Source organism: Hippoglossus hippoglossus, chromosome 15 (genome assembly GCF_009819705.1).
Source record: "Hippoglossus hippoglossus isolate fHipHip1 chromosome 15, fHipHip1.pri, whole genome shotgun sequence".
Classification (NCBI taxonomy): domain Eukaryota; kingdom Metazoa; phylum Chordata; class Actinopteri; order Pleuronectiformes; family Pleuronectidae; genus Hippoglossus; species Hippoglossus hippoglossus.
In genome coordinates this window covers 24,387,803-24,411,072 of record NC_047165.1, presented here as the reverse complement: position 1 = coordinate 24,411,072, position 23,270 = coordinate 24,387,803, and the positions used below count along the sequence as shown (strand labels likewise).

Genomic DNA, 23,270 nt, shown 5'->3' with positions numbered 1-23,270 from the left:
TATGTCCCTACTTTCTCTGTCCCTCGTCCCTACATCCCTTCATCCTCATTCCCTCATCCCTTCATTCCTCATCCCCTTCATCCTCGTTCCCTTATTCGTTCATCCCTCATCCCTTCATCCTCTTACCCTCTTACCCTCTTACTCTCATCCCTTCATCCCTTCATCCCTACCTTCATCCCTTCATTGTCAGTCCCTCATCCCTTTATCCTCATTACCTCATCCTTTCATTACTCATCTCTTCTTCCTCCTTCCCTCTTCTCTTCATCCTCCTATCCTTACATGCATCCCTTACCCCTTCATCCTCCAAGAAGGAGAGAACGGAGTGGAGGGACTACTGGCATCTCTTTTTCAGCTTGGGGCACTTTCTCGGGTGGAATGATGCCCCCATTCTGAGTCTCCCTCTGCCTGGTCACCAGTGCATCCTCCCAGACCAGGCTACGAGACGCATCTTTACCTTGACGCCTTCACTCAGCCTCCCTTCCTTGCTCCTTAACATCCAACATATAAATTTTCATTCAAACCTTTAAATCAGATATAGTTGGGGTGTGGTCCTTGCTTGTGAACTGATATTAAAATGATGCCCTCTGCCTGATTGGCTGTGGCTTGTACATCCAGGACAGTGTAGAGCCCCTGGTGACCAAAGTCCATCAGATACATTGTCTGGCCACCATAAATATATCAACCAATGTGTCAGTCCATCTACACACTGAGCTACTCCACTGTAATACTGAAGGTTACCTGAATGTCAAAAAGGTTACCTGCTGGTGGCACTGGAGTGTAACTGATGGGATCAACAAAGTCAATAGGATTCATCCTCTGGGCTGTGTGGGTGTCTCTACAGACCTGTGTGCTGAACCCTCACATGAATTATTTTCTGAACAAGTTTTGCCACGCTGACGCCGTGGCTCAGGGTCAGAGCGAGTCATCTGATCATCAGAAGAAGAATTAGAAGAAGATTGGTGGTTCCATCCATGTTGGGTCTTTGGGTAAGATATGGAAAATCTACTTTAATGCCAGTCCATTCACCATAACACCTGTGCCTGTCTACCTGAGTGTTTTAACAAACCTCAGAATAAAATACATCAAATCTCACTTTATGTTGGGGAGCTCAGGACAAACCTCTATGTTACATGATCCATGCAAGTAAAATGATCGATAAATCCTGATGTGAGATCAGCAGAAAGTGGAGCTTCACACGGTCATGTGAAATATGTGAGATGTGATCACCATCTAGTGGTTGAGTACTGATACAACAGAAGAAGACAAACATGATTCTAGATCCAATGTTTATTAAGTACAAAAGAATATTCATGATATTGTTCAATGGCAAATAATAAGCAGGAAGATTTCTGCTGGATGAAAATTATACTTTGACACAATACAGAATATTACAAACATGAAAAAAAAATCTGTGATAAATCCCTGCACAGATACATATAAATACTCAATTTGCTTAATCAAAGATAGACAGTGCCAATAACATGGCGGTATGAGTCAATGCAGACTGTGAACACTGCACCCACGGAGATACACATGGTGAGCTACGTACAGGCTATACTGTATACACAACGACACATGATATTAATACCTCTCTACTAGCTCCAACAGGTTTCCTTCACCCGCATCATCTTCCACTTCCCTCTCCACTCGCTGAAACGTTTTCAAGTAGTTTCCTGACAGAACCAACTTCATTACTGATGCAGACTGCGTCACAGACTCAGACCATCTCAGCATTTCTCTCTCCACAAACAGCCACACAGCTTGTTTCCCTGGCCGAGACCTCGGAGCTGCAACAAGCTTCATTTACCCTCTTTTCTTCTCAGCACAACAAAAACCTCTATCATCTGTCAGTAGTACATAGACACAGTTATCAATCTCTGTTACATGTTGTCAATCTAAATGGAAAAGTTAACAAGCAATAAGCAACAAGTTTCTTTCATATCACCAGGATAATGAGTAAATACATCCATGGATGTTACATTGTTCTTGACACTGGCAGACCTGCCTGTTTCCAACATTACCTTAAAACACAAATTACATGCAGGAACAATATTTTACAAATTCTCATAAATTCTTATATAAACACTCACAATATCTGTTTCTTACCAAAACATTGTTGTATTTCTAAGAATATTCATTTCAATTGTGTCTGCTTGTAAGAATGCTTAAAGAAGAAACTATCTAACACATCAAAGTGTGTTTTCAGGTTTCAGTCTGTATCGGATCTGTGAGAACACGTGCAGCAACAAGTGGCTGTGGTTAATGAACCATGAGCCTGTGCATAGACTGGATATGACTGGATTGTAATTTACAGATAAGGAGGGCTACCGATACAGCAAAGAACAAAATAACAAATGTATATTCTGCTTGAGTGTAAGTGTACAGCTGAGTGGCTGTTTAACTTTAAATGTCCTGATTCTAATGGCAAATATTAGATTGCTATGTGCACCAGGCACCACTGGGTGTCACCTAAACCCCCTCAAACAGACCAAAGCATGAACAGTTTCAAAACTTAAACAACAAAATACAGTTTACCAGCAACTGTAACAAGTAAATAGTAGTTAATAGTACATATTACCTAAATAAATCTATGATATATTTAAAGCGATGAATCAAAGATTAGATTTATTTTTGATTTCCCGTACCTCAAAGGTAGCGACAATAAAAACTGACCCTGAAACTGCAACTCATGCACCAGCATTAAGGCAGGACTGAACACATGGTCTTCAATAAATCTGTACATAATGCCCTACATTTCTACCATAAATGTGTGGTTAGACATTAAGAGCTCTGATTCCAAATCTAAAGCCAAGGAGGTTAAAAAAGACTCAATCTCTTTCATTTCCTTCCCTTCTTTCCTCTTTCACCGTGTCTGTCGGAAAGAACTTTCCAGTGAGGGGATGTTGACTGAGACAGACGTGCCATCCAAAAGGAGAAGTTGGGCCTTGTAAAGACTGGCACGGTTTGGCACAGTTAAATCCTTTCAACATGCTCGCCCCCTTTGGTATGCTGACACCATGTTTGTTAGAGATTATGAGTGATATTCTCACAGCAGGGAGACAAAGCCCCTGTTCAAACTTCCAGCTGGCCCCCTGTCAGGCTGAGGATCGGAGCTGGGCACAGGCGTAAGCTTCGCTGGGGTTGGGGGGAGGAGTCCGACAGGTCCATGCTGAGCTCATTCAGGTTGGGGATAGCATCGAAGGGAGCTGTCGACAGAGTGCTGCTGTTGGCAACACGTCGGAAGACGAAGTGGAAGGGGGCAGCCTGTGGGCGGCTGTGGAGCTCAGCCTTGATCTTCTGAGGATAGGTGTCCGGTGCAAGCTGCTGGCTGCTGCCCTCCATCAGCAAGAAGAGGCCGTAGTTCTGAGGGTCAGAAACTTTAAACTTCTGGCCACACAGCTGGCACACCTCCTCTACGGTGGCGTAAGGGCGGACCTGTAGAGTCTTGGCCGTGCAGCCACTGTCCAGCTCCTGCAGCGCCACCCGCAGGTAATTCTGAGGGAAAGTAAAGAGAAAAACAATTAAACTAGGGGGAGGTTTATTTCTGATAATGATAATAATTCACCAAGACTTTTTCTTTGCTGGTTTGTCCATCAAAAGGTTTTCAAAACAAAATAATAAAGGAGAAAAAAAAAAACACAGTGTGTGTGTGCAAAACAAAACAATATATAGACATATTAATCTTCACTGTTATTCATTAACACGTGAAGTCAAGGTTTGACCTACACAAACAACAGTTAATAAAACGAAGCAGTCATACTGTGAATTGAGGACAATGACAGTTGAACATACGTCGTTATGTATATTTGTAATTTGTGGCAGAACATTTTTAGAGATGCATAAATAGTACTTGTAGGATAATTTTTAATTTGTCTTGAGCTGAAGTAGTCTTTATATATACTTATATAGTTTATATATAGAACAATCTATACAATTGTGTGTGTTTTTACCTGAAAGTCATCAATGGAGGGAGCAGAGCGCTGGGTGGTGCGGCGCCGGTGCCACTGGTGGAGTGTGTCTCTGGTTTCCGAGCTCAGGACTCGAGCAGCTTGCTCCTCCTGGAAATTTCTGATCAGGGACATCGCTCCATAGGCGCTGGTCAGATAGTAACCACCTGGATAAGGACACACAGAGTCTTCATGAGCACAGAGGCTACTCCGACTCACTGCATGTACACTGTGGGTAGAAACCTCCCGCTGGCCACGTGTCTGTTGTCATGTTGACATCATCATGACATCAACAACCTATGAGCTGGAAAGTTTTGACAAAGGTTTGAACCAATCACAATCAACACGTCTTTCACCGTTTTCTGTGGTGTCTTCTTTGAGTGGAATCAGCTGATTTAATTTTAATAATGCAAATGTTCATGGACACTATTTTGCAGTCACTGCATTTTAATGCGGGAAAAAGAGATTGTGATTGGTTAAAGTCAGAACATTTTCCAGCACTGACACAGAGCTGTAGGTGTGGATATGTGAGCCTACACAGAGGGGTAACCAGAGTGTGGAGAGTGTGTGTGGGAGGATTTAAGTCAGATACCTTCTCCATGAAGCTGTGAAGGGTCCAGCAGCTCCATCATGTAAAGTATCTCATTGTCCAGATGAGGCATATCACACTGGGCCAAAACATAGGTGAGCATCGGCAGGAAGTCGTCAGCACCATATAGACGACCTGAGACGCAGACACCAGGTTCATCAGATTTGTTTCTTTCACGATTCCCCTTCAGATCACCTCATGCATGAATATTATTTACAGGTTATTGAGTAGTTCTATCTCATGTCAACGTCATTGGTTTAGCAAGAAGTCAGTTTAACCTTTGAGTATCTACCTGAATTGTCCTCCATGATGGTGTAGATGAGTTTGCACACTCTCAGCAGCAGGGTGACCTTCTTCTCTGGAGAGTACAGTTTACACATGGTGTGGAACTTGTGCTTGATCTTCTCAATGGCCACGTGATCCGGGGGCAGCATATCTGCGACACCCACATCTTGCGGCTGCCGTGCCTTGGCCAGTGACAGGTTCTCCTGCAGCTCCTGCCACGCTCCGCTGCTCACCTGGAACTCCTGCAGGGCCGCACTCACTACCGGCTTTAGAGGCTTCAACACGCACTTGTGCATGGCTTTCTCCAGGACCCGGTCTGAAGAGAGGAGGAAGCTTTTTGATTAGGATGAAGTTATAATTGTAAACATTTGACTAGGCCTGTCATGATAACTACTTTTGTTGGAGGATATATTGTCCAAGAAATAATGGCGATAAACGATAATATTGTCATCTTAAGACTTTTTTGTGACCCACAGTCTCAGCGTCCATAGTTCAATCCTTGCATGTAGAAAGTCAGTTTCAGTCTCCCCCCACAAGCAAAACACAAATCAGTTCATTCCAGTTAAATCAAGGCAAAAACAAACACAAAAATAGTCAGATCTGGGTTTTACAGCTGATCTTCTCAAACCAACAACTCAGGAAAGAGAAGCGTCAATGTTGGAGTTGAATACAACAGTGTTTCTATATTCAATATGTATGTCAATGTCAGTCAGGCATACGGCGTTAGCCCCGGCTAGTAGGAAATCTCCACAGGGACCAAAACAATCCACCAGATGATTTCCTCCTGACTCTGACTTTAAAGAAGAGGTGTCTGATTGGCGACAACATGCAGACTTCACAACGCGCTTTTGCAAAGGTAAAACAGACGATCCTCTCTGACTATCCTCTCCGATCCTTAAAAACATTGCTGTGCTGCCTAATACTCACTTCCGTTCAGTGGTTCAGAATATGCTGGGCTGTGGTTTGGGGTTGTGATTGGAGTATTGACTGATTGTGGGTGTGGACAACATGAATGAGGCGTGGACTATTTCTCTTAAAACTTGTTTGTCTCTGTAACGTCTATTTTAAAGTAATTTCCCGTCAGTATTTCAGAAATAATGCCAAGGTTAACTTTTCATTCCTTATTAGTCTAGTTGCGAACCCTGTCAGACACAATAGTATCAGTCAAGACCCCAAAACTTCCTGGAGAGTTTCAAGGTCACTTGTAATGACATATGTGAAACCCAAGTTGCTGCTGTTCACCATCTGCACACGTCACAGTTAAGGAGGTTGAGTGTGTTGCTGTAGCTGGAGCAGTATAATGTGCACAGAGACCAGAGGTCTGTATCCACATAGTGACAGTGTCAACATCAGCTTCTACAAGCTCAGCTGGTGCAGTCTGACTAACGCACACCATGATATCATTATACAGACAGGATGGAGGCCAAACCACAGCACTGCTGAATAAGGACCATGTGTTGAGTGCTGTCTGTGTGTGTTGCTGACTATTCTCCAGAATTGGGGGAAGTCAGCAGTTTCTTTTTTGTTGACACATCTGCAGACAAAGATTAGAAATGGATGACAGCCAGTAACACATAACACACATCACATAAATGTAATTTTATTCCACCTCTCCTGTCTTTAATGGAAGGTTTGTCCGCACCCAGCACCTCTGCTGGACTCAGGCCAGACAGGTGAGGTTGAAGTGATTTTGAGAGGCAAGGCTCTCGTGCCAGCCTCTCACGCACAGCACATTCTCACTTCCTCATTCCACCACTAGTCTGAGGGCTGCAGTAAGTAGGTGCCAAGCATGTTGAATGTATTTTACTGCCTCTGATTAAAGGTGAACATTAAGCCATTCCTTTCAGCAAAAATGTCAGAATTCACTGTGACCAGCTTCTCCAGTGACCTGCTGGTTCTTTGTTTGCAGACATTTTCACAGCAGACATTTTGACTTATGTCAGCAGGAAAACCTCAGGTGTGAATACCAAGGGCTATGTTCTACAGCAGGAAGCCTGGCCAGTGAGTCAGCATGAACAAAACCAAACCCTTAAAGAGCCTCAAGGAGTATCACTAATCATGACAGTTATGTTTCTCCTGCTTTGAGGTGAAAAAGGTCTGTTTTGTTCTGTTGATTAGATGAAGAAAAAGACACTGGGGACAAAGATACTGCATTTGTGACTAATTTCTCGCATTTTATAGAAAAGGTCCTATACATATGTGTTTGTTTATTAACATGAAAATGTAATGTTTCCAGTTTTAAGAATTGTCTTCATTTTGTGATATTTTTTCTGCAGCTTGGTAATCAAAGGACACTCCACAGGTCAGTGGCAGAGCCAACATTCCACACTCTGCACTGGGCATTAGATTGAGAGCTATTCAGGTCATTTGAATAGGAAGATGTGTCCAGATTTACACACATATATATTATAGTTCCTTAAAAAGTACTGTGTCTTACAGAGTTTTAGGAGTGTGACAGTATTTTCCCTGTGGTCATAAGATATTTCCTAAAAATCAACTTATCAGCCACAAAACACAAACACATGCTTTTTGCCACGAAGCGACACCTCTTCCTGCTGAATACAAACCTCTCTCCAAACATGCTCTCTGCCCTTTCCTTGCCTCTAATACATATGGTCCTCGACAATTGTCCCAGGGACATGAAACAAAGCACCTGATACTCTTTAGTCTGTCCAGTGTCCATCTCTGCCGTCACTGCTACAGCATTAATTGATTAATTAATCGCTCTATAAGTTAACACATGCTGCAAGTATTGAATACATTTTATATTGCCAATGGCCACTGAGTGGGATGAGCTAACTCGCAACTAAAACCACAGGGTATCATCCCGGAATCCAGACATACTACAGTATATGCTGAGGAGTTCCCTGCTGTTGCCATAGTAGGAGTTTACCTGTGAGAGCTGTGCAGCAGCATCAGTGATCAACAAACAGCACGCACACAGATTTTTCTTTATCACTTCAGTAACACAAAATTTAAAAGGAAATATGTGCTATGTGTCACATTTGCTACAAGAGGAGAAATAAATGGACCTTGGCTGCATTCGATTTGTTGCTACTAATTTAAGAGTGCTCGCTCTGACCCTTAAGATGGTATTGTTTTTATGTCTGCTTCCCTGAATGATGATAAACAGTTTGTTTTCCTGAATGCAGCCATATGTTTGGACATGACAGTAAGCTAAATGTAAAAGCTTCATCCACCAGGTCACCTTGTCATCAGTTTCGGAGACAGAAACACATAAAACCCGCCACTAAACCATGCACACACACAAAGAGAAGGGCAAAGACATGTAAAGAGCCCAATGTGTCCTTGTAGTATAAATAGCCTGGTGTAAACAGAAGGGGTGTGTTTATCCTGATACACAGACGGCTGACTTCCTCCAACTTAAAATAGTCTTTGTACATTGGGACATAAATGCAGCAGGTTGAGAGACTAATACTTCGGACTCCATTATTGATTAATTCAAAAACATTTCATTCTCTCAACACCTTCATGACGAAGTGATCTCTTCAAAGAATCATAGAGTGAATGTTCTGGAAACACAGAGTTCCCCACTTTTGAAACACAATTGTTTTCTTTCTTGTTTTAAGTTAGATGAAAATATATTATCTGTACAGTGAATATGAAGCTTAGCTAAGAACTAAAATAAAAAAAATTTGGAAACAACTAGAATGTCCCAAAGTAACAAATGGGTCATCTCTTAAATGTGTTAAACATTAAATGTAGGGAGGTTTAACAGGCTAGGCTAACAGGAGTCCAGCTTCATACAGCTGGGTATGACAGTGATATCAATCTTTTCATGTAACACTCAGCCAGTCAGCAAATAATCTGCTGAACTATCCTATTAAACTGACATATTAAGATGCTTTACAGTGTAAACAACCCCGTAGTGTAAAGTTTACACTCTGGTGTTGTTGTAACGCAAGAACACTTAGTGAAGCACCACAAACAGAGAGTCTGTTTGGGATATGTGGAGTACAACAACAGCATCTTCCTGACTGCAGCCATAAAAGTGTGTGTGTGTGTGTGTGTGTGTGTGTGTGTGTGTGTGTGTGTGTGTGTGTGTGTGTGTGTGTGTGTGTGTGTGTGTGTGTGTGTGTGTGTGTGTGTGTGTGTGTGAATATTATTTTCTTTTTCACTGCCTCAACACAGTTCCATTAAAGCAAGGAGAGCACAAGAGAGAGAGAGAGAGAGAGCAACCTCAACAAAATGCAAAGAAAGACGGGGGCTTGCCTCAAATCCCCACACCCTGATTGGAGAGTTGGTATAAAAGAAGTGGAGTAAGACTGGGACTGCATGTCTTGGCAGTTAGCCTCTCAAACCATCTGGGCTGGCCAGCTTCTGAGCTGAGGAGAAAACCCTCTCTGAAACTGCTACAACAAAATATTGTGCAACTATTCCCAGAAAACTGCAGCAGTGCCCAGTGTGTTGCTTTGAAAAACAAGGCCACTCAGAAAACAGGCAAGAGATGGGAATCCGTGACAGGTGACATACAAACCATGAAAAACAATCTAATATTTTTGTCTTTTCTCTCTCAGTTTTTGAATGTCTTCTCTTTATTTACATGGGTGGCCTGTGATGGAAGTATTTGAGAGGAAAAAGTGTCAAAGTTTCACTAGATAATAAGAAATGTTGTGATGTTTCATCATCTAATTAAACAATTGTAATTTATAATCTTGTGTGTCATTTTCTTTGGATTGTCTGTTGACATTTTTAGACACAGAAATTAATTTCCATATCTAATCAGCCTCCTATTTCCAAACCCCCTGATCACTGCTGACATTAATAAAAGACCTTACATCCGTTTCACTATGGGATGTTAGTCTGGAAAAGACCTGATTCATAGCAGACGTCCAGAGCTAAATATGTTAAAGACTGTTCAAAACTGAAGCATCTGACATGATGTGTCCTGACTTTCAGTCCTTTTTGACATGTTTGGTGGGCAGAGATGGTGGCAAAAAGTGACAGCTGTGTCAATTACAACTTAGGAATGTGAATAAATTGGACGCTGCCTTCAATTATTTAAATGGTTTGCCAACAGAGGACAGGTTGAACAAGTGCACAATTGAACAAGAGGGAACAATGTCTGGACTTTATGGATCCATTGACGCCTCCCTGTGCTCCAAAGTTTGTGTTCATTCGCAGAATATAACCCTATGCTACATTTATGAATTAAATACTGTCTACAAGCAACTTGGATTGTTTTCATGCTACTTCTGCTTCCATGCTAATGGGGCTAACATTGGACAGTGGTGTTTATTGTTATGGAACAACCATTAAGAAATTAAACTTTGCAGCCTTTGCTGTTATTAATTTAAAGTTAACAACTACATCATTGATTTTGCCTTTGTATCTGGTGGAACTTTAAACAGTCGATAAAATGGCTCGAGACCATAACCTTGTCACCAGGTTGTCACCATGGCATCTTGGATGACAGTATCCTTTGAAACTGACAGCCATCTTGTTTTGCATGCTAAATCTGACACCTGACAATAAAAGAAGACACTCTTCTTCCTTATTCTAAGGATCTTACCCGTTTCCAAAATGCAGCAGCAGTAGTCTTTCACTTGACCTTCTCTGCATGGTACAGAGAGTCACAGGGAACATCATAAAAGTTATGTCACAGCCAGAGCTGTCATTATAGTTAGCTTTGATAAGTGAATTGAACTTGATTGTTAAAATCACTGGGTTTCCCCTTTAATAAAATTTGCATAATATAAAAAAAATCGCCAAACAGATGCTGACAATGTCACTTATAACGTGGTCAAATAATAAATAATAACTATTAAAAATGTTAATGTAAAATGTCAACATTAAAGATTAGTGTTCATGCTATGTGATGGTAACTATAATTATAGCACTGAACAGGGCCAGTAGAAACAGGTTGGTTCAACAGCCCCCTTCCCCCTGGGATATAAACCTGTTTGTGCTCTGTGTATACATGATACTCTGTCCAAGGTCTGATGCAGCCACTGAATCTTAGTCTTACTGATTCAGACTGCTCTTCTGGCAGGTGCATGTGTTCTTGTGTATGTATATCACTGTGTCTGTTTTTTCCCTTACATGTTGCTGTCATCATGGCATTGTACGATGCAATAAAGGAAGGAAATTACAAAGCAATATAAAAGGGAAAAGCAAATATGACTAATAGACTATCGACCTGTAAACACAGTAAATGGCGGTAATGCACCTTGACATTGGTGCCCTCCGCCAATAAACCGAACAAAGAAGAAGAAGAATTTTGCACTAAGACTGATTTAACGCCTACCCTTACATGACAGCAAACTATTATCTACAACCAGCCCTTATGGCCATGGCTTCACCAGGAATGGACACATAAACACACACGCACACATCCAGCTGCAAACACGTGAGGACAAGTTTTCCAAAGTCCTCACTGCTAAAATATTGAAGTGAAACCTCTGTATCTGCATTAAACACATTTTTTGTCACCCATTCACACTTCCTAAAAGTAATCACTAAATTATTTGCAAATACACACAGAAATGACTCCCACCACCACCACCACCACCACTCCTTTGAGTTGAGGAGGAGTTTATGATGCCTAAATGGCAAACAGGTTGAAAAAGTTGAGCAGTCAGTAATGATCTAACAGGAGTTGACCAAACCTTTAGGAAGACAACATACAATTACTATAATTAAAGGATTATGCTCACATTGTTTGCCAGAATGAGGTACAGTGATATTTAAAGTGCATGAGCCATTCCTTAAAATACTAGAAAAAGAACACTAAAGACCTAAGAACTAGAGCAAAAGAGAGTAGAACAATTTTTCCTGGCACTTACCGATCTGATCTTCAGGAATTAGGCTCTCAATTGGCGGCTCCATTTCGGAGCTCTGTATCAGGTAGCTCTTCATTTGAGTAATAAACTGGCGGAGAGTCTGCAGCAGCTCAAGTCCAGAGGCGTAGCCCTGCCAGGCTTGGGTGCCTGCACCCTCGCCCATGTAGCTCAGGTAGTCCTGCACCAGACAGCCAAAGTATGATCCTTTGTCCCTGGACAGCTCCACAACCCTGCGGATCGCCCTCTTCTCAGGCGTCAGCAGTGAGTGGAAAACTCCGCTCATCTTGCGCAGTTGCCCTCGCAGGGCCTTTTGGAGGACCAAAGCACTGGCACTGGGGCGACGATTTGTGCGATGTCCGGGAGGCACCATAGTCAGGTCCTGGTCTTGATCACTCTCAAGGCTGACGCCATAGTCTTGCTCCTCTTCATCCTCGTCGTCATCATCGTCATCATCTTCCTCCATGCTGCCATAAGGCATGTGGGATGGGGGGAGGGAGAGGGGGAGGTGTGTGTTAAAGTCAGCCTCAGTGGGGGGGCTAGGGTCATGCAGAGGAGGAAGGAAGAACGCTGAGGACTGAGAGAAATCCAAAGAATCTGATGAATCAGTGGAGAGGCTCATGTCGCTCAGCCGCTGGCTACCTCCACTACATTCCTCACCTGCTTCTTCTTCTCCTCGTTGCTTCTCTGCCTGCTTGCTGGTTGTCATCATTGAATGTTCTGGAGGACTGCTGGACACCTGAACAGTGGTTTTGGTAGCATTACACTGAGACAGTTTGGCCCGCATGAGAGCCTTCTCAATAGTCTGCTCCTCCAGTGCCAAGTGGCACTGAGCATCCTCCTGGCTGGATGATGGTGACAACTTGCCCCGACGTGGAGAGGAGGAGAGAGAAGTTAGAGAAAGGGGCAGGGAGGGCCGGGAGATGGATATAGGGGAGCTGATGTTGAATCTCTTGGGAGGGGAGGATGAGGGGCTGATGCTTAGTGAGGAGCCCAGACGAGACAGGAGGCTGCTGCCCCTCTCTCTCTCCTCAACCTTCTCCTTGGGGATGTTGATCCAGGAGATCTTCTCTGGCATGCTGCGCTGTCTGACAGGGGGGGCTGAGCGCCGTGGCACAGAGCGTGGTAGAGGTGGACGAGGGGGTGGGGACCGAGACACAGTTAGCTTCTGACTGCAGTTGGCTTGACTGTTATCTCCTTGTAGCTGTGTGTTTCTGATGAGGCTGTGCAGTTCGCTTTGACCCGACTGGCTTCTGTCACTGTGATTTGAGCTGCAGACCTGAGGACTGCTGCCACAACAGGGCTGAGTATCCTGGCTGGTTTCTTCGTTGTTGCTAATAGGTTCCTCCCTCCGCACCTGCTTTGCTGTGCCAGAGGCGGTGGCACTTGAATCGCCGTCTGGTTGGTGGACCTTTATGAAGAGGGGGTTGATGAAACACAGCGCTCCGTTGGATTGGCAACACTCAAGCTCAGATGGGGTGCGAGTTTGAAGCTGTGGGCGCCCTGGGGGCGCTGCCAAGAAGACTGGTCCCTGAGTAGTAGAAGGTGGTCTGTTGGGAGTTCCTTCCCCTGACAACAAGACCTTCCTCCTACGGCACAACTGAGCGGCCCAGAAGCCTGGATGAGATAATGAGAAAAATACTGTTGATGACAAACAACACACAAGTGTCAAATTTAATATATTTGGTTCTTGTCTGATCACCAGGTGGAAACAGTGCCATGATCCGAATAATATAGTAGCATGTGAATTGAGGCTATCATTATCTTTTAACAAACCTGGACCAAAGATTTGGTAGATGCCTCTCACAAGCTCTCTGACCAAATAATATACTGAACACAAATTCCAGTTATTTTTAGTAGGTCATTCAATAATTGTAAAAGCAATACTTTTGTATCACTGAGAAACACCACTAAGAGAAGGCATGAACAGTACATTCAGTTAATTTGGTTTGGTAAGCACCACAAATCAAATAATTATATTGTAATTACTCAACTAAACTTTAATTACAATCTTAGTATTCTGACCAGATAAAGTGAGTAGTTTTTGACTGTTGGCAAAAATATGTTAATGAGATTAGTCCAGCTCATAAAATCACTGAAATATGTCACAATTATGCTATATATATATATATATATATATATACTTCTGGTTAAAGGATGACTGCTCTACCCCCTGAGCCACTGCCGTGTGTGTACACACATAGATAGTAATAGTAGTAGTATACCCCTTTAGCTAATACATTTTCTTGCAAAATATTTAAATTTAAAATATTCCATTACAGCCCTACTATGTCATTTATTGGTCTCATGCTGTTCTCTTGGAAGCTGACAATTTTACTCAAAGCAAATCCTGCAAATCAACAGTGAGCAGCAGCAAAAAACAAGCACAATCTAAAACTGAAAAATGCTTAACAATGACCACTTTCAATTGACCTCTCATCCACTAACAATGATGCAAAGCAAATCCTGCAAATGTTATCTCTCTCAAAAGAACTAGAAATACTATTGCAGACCGGGAGGCTCAAACTCTTCCAAACAAACACGTAAGAGGAAAATAGAACCAAACAACTTTAACACAACCATTTGTTGACCCTTCAGAGTCCAGGCTGTACTAGACAAAGCAAAACAAGAAACACACACACACACACACACAAGTGGAAACAATACCACATGAGGAATACCAGTGCCAGACACAGCTCTTCACATAACTACAGCGCAGAAGAGAGGATAACAATACTTACTGTGATCCCAAAGCTGCCTTACACACAGACGAGCTGTTGATCTCACACTCATTCAAACTTTGTACAAATGTGATGGTGCTGCAGAGGACACACTGCTGCATCTACACAAGCTGAAACTCGACTGGCTTCTCTAGCTCACCCACACTAAATCTGTGTTGTGACTCACTCATGTTGATGTGTGTGGGCGGGATATTAGCACAGTGCTCCCGCCTCTCTCCCTCCCATTCAGCTCAAGCTGCATGGTCAGTTGTTCTCTCGCTCAACGGCACAGGGACAAACACTTTTCCTGTTTCCCTGATGTCTCTTGTTAACCCTCTCATCTATTTTGTCTTCTACTTTTCCCTTTGTTACATATTCTGACTGTATTACTTACTAAGTTGACAATACAATGTTTTCAGATAGAGTTCTGATAATTTATAATAGATAATTTCTTGTAACTTCTAATTTTGCAGAATTCATATAAGCATGTTCACACAAGTATGTGCAAAGCAAAGCACAAGTCAACACACGCACTGCTCCAGTCAACACACGCACACGTTTGTACAGCTGTCTGAGTGAGGCCACTCATTGGCATAATGCATTCCCTAGCCCCTTACCCAAACCATCCACACTAAATGCCTAACCCTAACCCTCAACCTAAATCTAATTCTAACCCTAAAACCAAGTCTTAACCCCCAAACAGTCCATTAAAAGGGGGGTCACAAAGTGAGGACCGTCCAAAATGTCCTCACTTGTTGGTAGTAGACTCAAACTGGTCCTCACAAAGATAGCTGTACACTCACTCACTCACACACTCACACACTCACACACTCACACACTCACACACACACACCCTGAGGAATAAAGTTTGATTGATGTATGACCTGGCAATGGCAAGTGCAGCACACTGTTCTAACTAACTGGTTCTTCCAGAGAAATACCCAAAGTGGTTGTCATCATGTCTTAGTAAAGAGAGGCATAGAGCAAAGAATATCATTACTGTTGTTATAAATAACATTATTAAATCTATAAATATCTGTATTATTATCACTGTCTGACACGGCTTTAATTTAATGGATGTAACTGAAAAATTAAGCACGGAATTTTACGACACCAACAACAAATGTGTTCAATTTAAATCAGTCATATTTTGCTAATACCTGATTCATTTAAGGTCTTTGTCCATGCAGCCCTGAAATAATGGACTGTCAAGCTTCTTATACTTCAATTTAACAAATTTATAACGAACAGAAAGGCCATGTTCAGACCTGGCATTAACATTCATCCTGAGAGGTCTGATCAAAAGTGGACAGCGTTAAGTACGTAAATTCTCATTCTGAATGTGTCTCCTGTGACCACTTCCCCGCTATATATGTCAATAAACACATGATGTCTGTTCATAAAGACCAAAGAGAATAAAGATCTAAGAATGCTGTTTTAGCAAAACTGTCATCACAGGTGGAGAGCAACAATACAGGTAGTAAGATAAGCCGTTTTCAGAAATGACCTGCAGGTAAAATCCGGAGAATTGGTTTCCGGAGTTTACCCAGAGTCTGTCTTTCACACATGCACAGCGGGAGGTTCTTTGCACAGATGGGTTCACAACAGCAACAAATCCTCTGCATTATTCAGGCGAGAGCTGGAGCAGCCGGGTGCAGCAGACAGAGGCAGGAATAATGTAATAACTCCACTGTGGGGATCACGTGATCATGTTTACAGCACCCTGAAACCATTGTCGGCTCTTATCACCACAAACTCTCTTGACATCTTTGTCGATGTCTTAAGACACCACTTTTCAAATTTTTTCAATTTTTTTCTTCTGCTGGGCCTTAGAAGTGTCACCAACCCCCCCACTCGCTCGCTGTGAATCCAGTGGATATCACCTGCTGTGTTCACACATCAAATTCTGAATTCGTGAATTTCTACGGACTTTATACTAGGGGACCAGGTGGAGAGAGTCTGCAGAAACTGCGGAGCCTCTCACTTGGACATTTGCATTCACACATGCACCTCCTCCAGAGAAAATACGGAGTATCTGCAGAGTTCAGTGCATGTCTGAAAGCAGCTATACTGAGACAACGTCAGAGTCAACAGTACTCTTCTCAGCTTTCCTAGCCACACACACACACACACACACACACACACGCACACACACACACACACACACACACAGTTATTCATATGTACATCAGAACCGCCTTTTAGATCAATTCTTCACTGCTGCTCAATTACCTTCACAGACACAAAACCTACTGTTGTGTCACTATACTATAACAGGGGCCGATTTACGAGTGAACAAGAGACACTGAGGAATACAAAAGAGAGAATGCATGTGTGTTCAAGACCACATCAAAAGGGAATATCCACAAATCATTGTGTGTCACTTTGAACTCATTATGACGGTGAAAGACACTGGAAGCCAGGCATAGATCTGAGTCACAGAAGCAGGGCCTGAATGGACACAAATCGGTGTGAACACCCACACTATTTCAGCTGACTATTTTTACATCAGCTAAATTAAGTAAAAAAAGATACACTATGACTTAGAGAAAGCAGGTATACAGCAAAATCAAGGCTGTAAGTGGCATTTTGAGGGTTCAACTCTTTTTGTGCCAACAAAATGAAGGACCTTGGTTGTCCAAAACGAATAAGAGCAATGAAGAAGTTTTAGGATTGAAAAAATGAGAAAAATTGCTTTAAATTAATTTTGTTTAAAGAATTTTTGAGACCAATCATAGTCCATGTTGTAACATTTCATCTTGTCCACTGTACAGTAAATGTACTGAGGAGAAGAATTTACTTTGCTGGGTTTTATGAATCATTTTCTCAAACCAAATTAACAAAAGTCAATACTTTAACTGGAGTTAATAGAAGGCTTATGAAAATAGATTCTAGCCATCTCTCTGAGATTTATAATGATTGGATGAATTGCTAAGAGTTATGGGCACTTTCCTGCTAAGCCCCACCCATGGCGACATTTTGATTCAAAGATTGATTGATTTAAAATTATAGAAAAAAATGTGTCCGCCAAGCCTGTATACAAAATTTGCCATCTGGCTGATAGAGCTCATGATTCTTGGGTGGAATTCGCACATCCTCTCCAGTTATTGGGCCAAGTTTCATGTTTCTAGCTCACTTCAGCAAATGGCAAATTGAGCTGGGGCAAAAGACAAATAATAACAATTAACTGATACAAGCAAAGAAGGGTTCTACTACTTCAGTGACTAATTATGTCTGCTCTTTTAAGAAATAAAAACTTACTGATAACATGTGGCGATAATCTTTGTCTTCTGTACACTAAAAGTGACTGAACACTTTTAAGAACTTCGAATAAAATGGTCATGTTCTGTGTTCATGGCTGTAAAAAGGCCAAGGGCTTTAACAGTCTGGGTGGAGCAGAAACTCCAGAGGTGTCTTGCTAACGCCTAAGTCAATACCCAGCAACACATCACATATCTGGGCCTGGATAAGGCTTTTGTCCCTCAGGGTGAGACACTGAGCCTTGGCATGCTAGTTAATGCTTTGAGCAGGGTTGACTTGGAGCTTACGAGTGTCATGCCAGAGGAAAAATATCCCACAGTTTTTACACACAACAGATGTGGAATGACAGAAAACAGTGCAGAATCTGCATAGGGATGAGCCAAGTACACAAATCAGTTTGGCTGCAAAAAGTGATGTCTGTAAATGCAATAAGGAAGGATTTATGATAAACTCACAACATTATACAGTGATACTGTGCATCTGCACACATAAGTTCCTACAGTATACTATCATAGGTTTTATCAGATTACATAGTAATCCTCTCCCTGACCTATGATCATGATTTATGATGTACATTGACATACCTGCTGGTAACATTACACATACTATGTTTTGTTGCGATTCATTTCCACATGTAAACTGTAAAATCACGACTGTTTGCTGTCCTGGCTCCTAAATGGTGGAATGAGCTCCCCATTGACATCCGGACATCAGAAAGTTTACACATCTTCCGCCACAAACTAAAAACACACCTCTTCCGACTATACCTTGAATAACATTTTTAAACTAACAATTTAGTAGCACTTAAATGGCACTTTGTCGTTTTTGCTTTTTTGAAGAAATTGTACTTTCTCTATTCTTGTTGTTCTGGGTTTGTACCCTCATGGTTGAATGCACTTATTGTAAGTCGCTTTGGATAAAAGCGTCAGCTAAATGAAATGTAAAAGAAAACGACTTTCAGTCTATCGTCACTTAACAGACTTCCTCCATGTATGATTGCCCCACAAAGATAAAATACATTAAACCACAAACCTGATCCAAGTTTAGCAACCTCCTCAAGATCTGCAGATGTTCTGGCTGAAGCGATAGCCTCTGGAAGCTTCAGAGTGAAGGGCAACACATCCCTAGGAAAAGAGAAAAAGATAAGAGTGAAAGTTAGAAGAACTGGTAAAGGAAAAAGTGGGTGAAAATTGGTGCGACTCAAAACCTATTCCTAGAAGTGTGTGAGTGAGTCACTGAGTTGTAAAAGAGGAGTGAGACTTGGTTATTGGCCGGAGGGTGAAATGTTCCTGCTGCTCCCCTACCTCTGAGTATTTAACAAGACCTTTCAGAGGTTTTACATCGTAGTTTACAAAGGTTGTAAATTCCCCCATGGACACTTGAGTGATCAAAACTAAAACTTTTACCTAAAGATTTCTGAAGGATTATAGTCTCATCTCTCTGTGAAAACTGGACACTTTAAATTATTAAATGATTGTGTAATAAACTGCTTTCGCACATACATTGAACTCCAGAGAACATCCAGACATTCTCCAGAGGGCTGTATTGTGAGAACACAAATGTCTTAGTGAGAGCGCCTCTGGACTTTCTGCAGTTTCCCTGGCCTGCTCTCTAGTAAAAACTCAGCAGTAAGTCACTCTCACTCTTACATTGTCTGAAGACGGCGATGTGAAAATACAGCAGGAGATCCTCCGTGATTCACAATGACAGATTGGGTGTGTTAATGACATTTCTAACACGTGACAACGTGCTGTAAACAAACACATGTGATCTCTGCAGCGGGAATAACTATGTTATGTCCTGCCTCTGCATGGTGCACCACTCCCCTTCTTAACACCAAGGAGATATCTGTGTTGTTGTGAACTTAACAGAGAATCTCCTGATGAGTTGTTCATGTGTAAACTCTGTAGAAAGTCTGGACCCATTTCTGCGGACATTCTCCAAAGAATTGATGTAGCAGTTTTCTTTTCAGTTCCAGAGCATGGTGACGTTATTTATTGACGGGCAGCAAGCTCCACCCTCAAACCTCAAAACTTAGATTTATTTCTGGAGATAGTTATGGGACACACCATTGCCAATTCTACAACAAAATTGGCCTCCCTGCTCCTTTAGTGAAGGGGGATCAGCATTTATTTATCTTTACGTACAAAGCTAATTTAGAAAAGCTCTCCATCTACCTCTCTGACTTGATGTCCTGGAATGTTGTCATTTTACCCAATCACAAACATGGCTTACCCTGCAGGTGCCAAAGATCCGTACAGAGCAAAAATTGCTTTTTCTTACTGTATTCCACACACTTCATAGACTTCAACAGAACTTCAAGCTGACTTCATTAATACAATTGGGGCATTATCTAGATGTGAGGTTAATAATAAATAGTGTGTTAAAGTACATCTGACAGGTAACATGTTACTGTCATCTGGTACTGGTGACACTGCATTAAAGGAATCTTTACTACCTCAATTCAGTCATTAAACTGTATCAAGATCACCCCACACTGTTGAGAAAAGCTAATACAAAACTCACCAAAACACGTGACAACTTGTTATGCACTTGTTGTGCACAAGTCATGTAATTCTATTTGAAGTGTCTGACTATCAATTAATGCATCTCTGCTTCCGTGTTTGGATCAAGGTTTGTGGAATGTTTTTTTCTTTTTATGACACGTCTTTGTTTTTGCAGGTTTGCTGTGTTGAAAGTTTTATGATACAACGTACATTAGTGTTTGAATATAATCATGGCTACTTTTATCTTGTATCTTTTTATCATATACATAAATGTACTTAATTGCACCTTGTTGTGTATTGCACTTAGTATCCCATTTTTGTGTAAATACAAAAGAAACAGTATGTGGTACAAATCTGTCACAAACAAAAGCAGGCCCCCGTCATATCCCAGTAACAATTAGAAATGTTTGACTTTTTTGTGTTGTTGTTTGGTCCTAAAGAGAACAAAACCCCCTCACCTCTTTCAATCTTTTCAGTTTGTATGCCTCAGATGCTGATAGATAACCGGATTATGGTTGTATACTAAACAGTGTTAAATACACAGGTTAAACATGGATCACATGAGTGGTTTGCATTTCTTTGTGTAATCCTGAGTAAGTGTGAATGATGAAGTCACCTGCTGATGCAGCAGAAAGCCACAAGACGGAAAAGGTCTGCAAAGCTCAGGCCTGATCCCTCCAGAGAGAAAGCTGCAGGAACAAAGAAACAACCAAAAATTATGATAAAATAATTAATCACAAGTGACTATTCACAATGAATTCATCCCTGTTAACATTTAACTTAATCTGATTAACCTTACACCCCTCTAAAATAGGATAAACTCTGTTAGCCTTTATGCAAATAATTACGGACTGTAGACCAGGTCTGAGGAACCTGTGGCGTCCAGGCTATATTCAGACCATTCATAGATCCCAAAAAAACGTAACGTAATCTTCTCATAATTGCAATTACTTTTTCCTCGGATAATTTTTTTTTACATAAAACAGTCCACTAACATGTCCTTCAGGTTGGTTCCCACTTGATGGGATGCCTGTCAGATCCCGGTCAGGATGAATAAAAATGTAGTTGTTACTTGTCATCGCTAAAACAAACAACAAATTGGCGAATGTCAAGAAAAAAAGTTGATGCACTTTCCAAAAGAAATGGACAAAAAGTAAAAGACATCCCAGTGTGTCTAGTGTAAAGGGATGCAGTTGCAGTGATGAAAAGTCACATCTCAGCATCGGTACAACTGGAAAGAAGCCTCTAAACTGGATAAGTTACAAAGACAAAGCTCTTATGTAAAGTTAATGCTGTGGCGCTGCAATAAAATTGTTCAAACACAGAACACAGCTTTTTGTTTCTGGCCTGCAATGAAACAACAGACAAAACAAACACCACACAATTAGCCATTGTTGTACATGGTATCGCTGCTGAGTTTGAGCTATGGCAAGTGCAACTGGAAAGGGTTAACACCGAGCAAGCTCCTGCACTGCAAAAACAAAAGCCTGCAGTGACATCCGAACACACTGGTGGGATTGTAAAACTCCTTCAGGCATTTGGGGAGAGGAAAAGTAAAACTGTTTAATGCTCAACTTCTATAAAGTGTATATACATCCTAAGGTTTTTCTCATTTTGAGGAGACATACACAGAAGTGTGTATCTGTTCGGCACAACCCACTGCTGTGAGTAGTTCTTTTATTAACTGTCTCTGCTCCACTCAAGACTGACAGCTCCAAACTTAAATGTCACTTACTATTCAATATACACCCATTATCAGCAGTAGCTGCAGTGGGTGGTGCTTCACACGCAGCATATATCTTCACTACGCAAGCATTAGGAAATTCCAGTCTGGTGCTGACGCAGTCAAATGTGAGAACGCAGGTACAACAGAGGACAGTACACATTAGTGATGTTTGGTTTAGGCTTGTGGAAATACCCAGTTTTTCAAGAGACTAAAAATAGAACAGAGCAAAGAAGAAAAGAACAACAAACGGGCTTAAAAGTGATAAAAGCTTTAGTGTATTGAAATCTCAGACGCACTGGATAAGATTTCCATGTGACTCTGCTTCAAAAACACTACAGTACAGACAAGTACAAAAAGTATATTTTGGTATGGAGCCTGTCTAAGAAGCATTTACATACATATATACATATATAGGCCAGGGTGTGCTTTTATTTTGTTGAGCTGCACCAAACCATCAAGACATACACTACCGTTCAAAAGTTTGGGGTCACCCAGACAATTTTGTGTTTTCCATGAAAACTCACACTTTTATTTATCAAATGAGTTGCAAAATGAATAGAAAATATAGTCAAGACATTGACAAGGTTAGAAATAATGATTTTTATTTGAAATATTAATTTTGTTCTTCAAACTTTGCTTTCGTCAAAGAATGCTCCATTTGCAGCAATTACAGCATTGCAGACCTTCTAGCTGTTGAGATCTGGTGACTGCGCTGGCCACTCCATTACAGACAGCATACCAGCTGCCTGCTTCTTCCCTAAATAGTTCTTGCATAATGTGGAGGTGTGCTTTGGGTCATTGTCCTGTTGTAGGAGGAAATTGGCTCCAATCAAGCGCTGTCCACAGGGTATGGCATGGCGTTGCAAAATGGAGTGATAGCCTTCCTTATTTAAAATCCCTTTTACCTTGTACAAATCTCCCACTTTACCAGCACCAAAGCAGCCCCAGACCATCACATTACCTCCACCATGCTTGACAGATGGCGTCAGGCACTCTTCCAGCATCTTTTCACCTGTTCTGCGTCTCACAAATGTTCTTCTGTGTGATCCAAACACCTCAAACTTTGATTCGTCTGTCCATAACACTTTTTTCCAATCTTCCTCTGTCCAATGTCTGTGTTCTTTTGCCCATATCAATCTTTTCTTTTTATTGGCCAGTCTCAGATATGGCTTTTTCTTTGCCACTCTGCCTAGAAGGCCAGCATCCCGGAGTCGCCTCTTCACTGTAGACGTTGACACTGGCGTTTTGCGGGTACCATTTAAAGAAGCTGCCAGTTGAGGACCTGTGAGGCGTCTATTTCTCAAACTAGAGACTCTAATATACTTGTCTTCTGGCTGAGTTGTGCACCGGGGCCTCCCACTTCTCTTTCTACTCTGGTTAGAGCCCGTTTGTGCTGTTCTCTGAAGGGAGTAGTACACACCGTTGTAGGAAATTT

General features: G+C 41.7%; 1 protein-coding gene across 3 annotated transcripts in view; it reads right to left on the bottom strand.

Moving 5' to 3' along the window:
* Window positions 1-1,276: 1,276 nt before the first annotated feature.
* Window positions 1,277-23,270, bottom strand: part of LOC117775889 (ras and Rab interactor 2-like) — a 44,236-nt gene continuing 22,242 nt past the window's right edge. The window contains exons 6-12 of one of the 3 annotated variants that reach the window (XM_034609440.1): window positions 20,726-20,798; window positions 18,635-18,726; window positions 11,628-13,238; window positions 4,829-5,137; window positions 4,540-4,671; window positions 3,951-4,114; window positions 1,277-3,495 (exon numbers count right to left, since the gene is read on the bottom strand). In XM_034609440.1, the coding sequence (XP_034465331.1) occupies window positions 3,073-3,495; window positions 3,951-4,114; window positions 4,540-4,671; window positions 4,829-5,137; window positions 11,628-13,238; window positions 18,635-18,726; window positions 20,726-20,798 (2,804 nt within the window). In that variant the 3' untranslated portion in view covers window positions 1,277-3,072. Of the gene's footprint in view, window positions 3,496-3,950; window positions 4,115-4,539; window positions 4,672-4,828; window positions 5,138-11,627; window positions 13,239-14,362; window positions 14,913-18,634; window positions 18,727-20,725; window positions 20,799-23,270 lie in introns of those variants that run through there. The other 2 variants (XM_034609441.1, XM_034609442.1) reach the window with 2 other exon arrangements.